At 39.8% G+C, this 3,493-nt stretch overlaps 1 protein-coding gene across 1 annotated transcript; it reads left to right on the top strand.

Annotated features, from left to right (window-relative positions):
* Positions 1–329: 329 nt before the first annotated feature.
* On the top strand, positions 330–1,493 carry LOC135933694 (E3 ubiquitin-protein ligase TRIM7-like). The gene has a single exon (XM_065471819.1). The coding sequence runs from the start codon at positions 330–332 to the stop codon at positions 1,491–1,493; it is 1,164 nt and encodes a 387-aa protein (XP_065327891.1).
* Positions 1,494–3,493: the final 2,000 nt, after the last annotated feature.

Below are 3,493 nucleotides of genomic sequence, written 5' to 3'. Positions count from 1 at the left end.
TCGGATCTCTGCTGAAAAACAGGCATTGGGAGGATTCAAGAGACACTAATTTAGTAAAAATACTTCAAGATCAAATGGCTGACAAACTTGCACTTTTCGAAAATTACCTGAGCTGCCATGTGTGTTCAGAGACTTTCAGAGATCCTGTGTCTCTGAGCTGCAACCACAGCTTCTGTTCAAACTGCCTGCAAAAATTTTGGGAACAAGCCAAAAACAAAAACTGTCCCATTTGTAAAAGAAAATATTCAAAGGATTATCCAGATGTGAACTTGGCACTGAAAGAACTCGCTGATTCGTTTGCTGGGAGACAGAAATCTGGATCATCTGAGATGATTAAGGAAAGAAGAGAGAAGAAATTAACAGTGGTGTGCAGTAAACATGAAGAAGTGCCTAAACTGTTCTGTGTGGACGAGCAGAGAGCTGTCTGTGACTTTCCTCACCACCAGAGTCACAAAGTGGTTCCTGTAGAAGAAGCAGTCAGTGACCTGAAGAAACATCTAAAATCTGACTTAAAGTCTCTGCAGGACAAGAGGAACAAATACAAACAAGTGGAGAAAACATACAATGAAGTGATTCAACACTCCAAGAAGCAGCTGTTGTCCACAGAGAGGCAGATCAGAGCAGAGTTCAACAAGCTCCAGCAGTTCCTGAAAGAGGAAGAGGAGTCCAGACTGGCAGCTCTGAGGGAGGAAGAGGAGCAGAAGGGGAGGACTATCAGCAGAGAGATGAAGATGATTGAGGAGCAGATCTCCTCTCTGTCAGACAGCATCTCTGCTGTTGAAGAAGAGCTGCAGAAACACAGCGTGCCATTCCTCAGCAGTTACAAAGACACTCAGAGCAGAGCCAGAGCCCAGAGCTCAGTGTCAGATCCACAGCTGGTCTCAGGAGCACTGATAGATGTGGCCAAACACCTGGGCAACCTGTCCTTCAGAGTGTGGGAGAAGATGAAGGAGAAGGTCCACTTCAGTCCTGTCATTCTGGACCCAAACACTGCACACCCCATTCTCTGTCTGTCTGATGATCTGACCAGTGTGAGATGTGCAGCCATTTTGCAGCGGCTTCCTGATAATCCAGAGAGATACATTAAGTATGCCAATGTTTTTGGGTCTGAGGGCTTCAGCTCAGGGAAACACAGCTGGGAGGTGGAGGTGGGAGACCATCCTGTCTGGAATATGGGTTTAATTATAGAGTCAGTTTACAGGAAGGGAGAATCTCCTTCTTCATTAAAATATGTAAACTGGTGTTTAGTGCACCGTAGTGGAGAATACACTAATGGTGTTGGTCAGACTGTGACAGTGAAGAAGAGTCTCCAGAGGATCAGAGTCCAGCTGGACTATGACAGGGGGGACGTGACCTTCTATGACCCTGAAGACATGACTCACATCTACACTCACAGAGACACTTTCACTGAGAAACTCTTCCCATATTTCAGTGTTGGAAAGGCAGGAGATGCCAAAACCTCTGATATCAAAATCTGTCAGACTAAGATTTGACTGTAAAGTTATTCTTTTTTAATAGTCTGTGTGGTGATTATGTATGTGTGTGTGTTTCCATTTGCATCAGTGTGGATTACTCTTGACTGTTTGACATATGTAGTAATTACTGAAAAGTTACGGAGTGCTGAAAACTGTTGGAATAATTTTATTTTATCAGACACAGTTCATATTATTCCTGAAAGTCCAAATTACAGAGACTAAAAACTACAGAGAAAATTAATTTTTCAGTCAATGAAACACCACAAAATGGGTTTTAAGGACACCAAAAGACATTTCATTTTTGAAACAGAAACGTTGATTTCATATCCTTTCATCCATTCTCTTCCGCTTATCGTGGGCTTGGAGCCTATTTCAGCTATCACAGGGCGAGAGGCGGGGTACACCCTGGTTAGGTCGCCAGTCTGCTGCTGGCTTACTCAGCACTTAGTTTATAGTTTTGAATATTTATGGATTTAAAACTGATCTTTGTTTCAGTGTGTTTGTATCAGCTTAAGTAGATAAAGCTTAATTGACCATATCATGTATTGACATCCTTTTTTCTTGTTATTAACCAAGGCTTGCAGAAAATTAGTCTGTGATTGATTAGTATTTTGCTCGATAGCAGCAGCAGAAATGGTTTATTGTAAAGGGCCAAAGAAATGACAACAATCTGAATGAATCATGAAAGTTTTATTTTGTTGTTCTTATGGAACTCATAATCTTTTTCTTGTGGAAATTTTTTTTTTTTTTTTTTTTTTTTTTTTTTTTTTTTAAATGCTTGACCTGTTGAGGACTTCTTACACAGTAACTTGTGACACTTCTTTAAAGAAAGATTCATCATTAAACCGGTGAGAACACAAATGAAAGATGTTTATTATCCTGCTTGCCAGGACCTTGTTTTTGTTTTAGTGCAACTTTGAAGTTGTCCAAATTCAATTAAACAATGAAACTGTCAAATCATCAGCTTAAAATGTTTAAACAGGTAAAATTATAACATCTTCATTTCAGTCAGATAACAGTGTAACTAAGGCTGATTCATTAGATGAAAAATCTTTGTCATGGACCGGCTGTGTGGCAGGCAGGAAGTGGACCCAAACGCAAAACTCACGGGAAAACAGGACTGAACTCAAAATACAGCTTTATTGCTGACAACAGATGACAAAAGATAACAGCGATACAAAATAACATGAAACTAAACTGGGAAGTACTAAGGAACGGACTTACTAGGAAACACGGAGGAGCACACAGTCATCAGGGAGAACGCGACACAGAACTTAGGGAGACGCAGACCTAAATACACAGAGGGTTAACGAGGGAAGTGGGAGCACACGAGGAACACAGGTGACACTGATAATCATAACAAGACAAGGCAGGAGAAAACGCAACACTGACGGGAGACAGGAAGTACAGAGGTTCAGACAGGAGGGGAGAGAGCACAGACATAACGGACTGGGGAAAACATGGAATAAAACACAAGGAGGGGAGACGAGGGCTCACAGATACACAGAGGGGCACACAGGGGGTAAAAGTCACAAGGGGAAATCAAATAAGAAACAACTTAACAGAGCAACCCAGGAACCATGGCCTAAATAAAGAAATACAAAAATACACGAGAACCAAGAATGCTGGGCCAACATGGCCCAGGATCATGACACTTTCTAGTTCTTTTATTATGCAGCAGACATTTTGATGTGGTTTAATCTGCTTTTTTATTTTTATTTTTACACTTCATTCTCAGAGATTCAGTGATTCAGCAAACCAAACAGGATTCATTTTCATTTTCTGTTTTAATTTTCGGCTGAAATGTTTAATGATTAATTACTGTATTAAAATTGTTTATTAATGTTTATTATTGTAAATTATTAAATTTTTTGCATCTTTTGCTTGAAACCAACTTTTCAAAGACATTCAGCCAAGGATTTGTTTTTAGTTAAAATTTATTTTAAATGGAAACTCCTACTTTGTTGTTCTTTTTATTTTCCATTGATTCTGAGAAAAAAAAAAATTTTTCTCTGTTG

The sequence above is a fragment of the Pelmatolapia mariae genome, linkage group LG12, assembly GCF_036321145.2.
Source record: "Pelmatolapia mariae isolate MD_Pm_ZW linkage group LG12, Pm_UMD_F_2, whole genome shotgun sequence".
Taxonomy (NCBI): domain Eukaryota; kingdom Metazoa; phylum Chordata; class Actinopteri; order Cichliformes; family Cichlidae; genus Pelmatolapia; species Pelmatolapia mariae.
This window is presented reverse-complemented; position numbering and strand designations above follow the sequence as displayed.

Coding starts and splice junctions, on each gene's coding strand:
- LOC135933694 (XM_065471819.1), top strand. CDS start 330: ATGATTAAGGAAAGAAGAGAGAAGAAATTAACAGTGGTGTGCAGTAAA.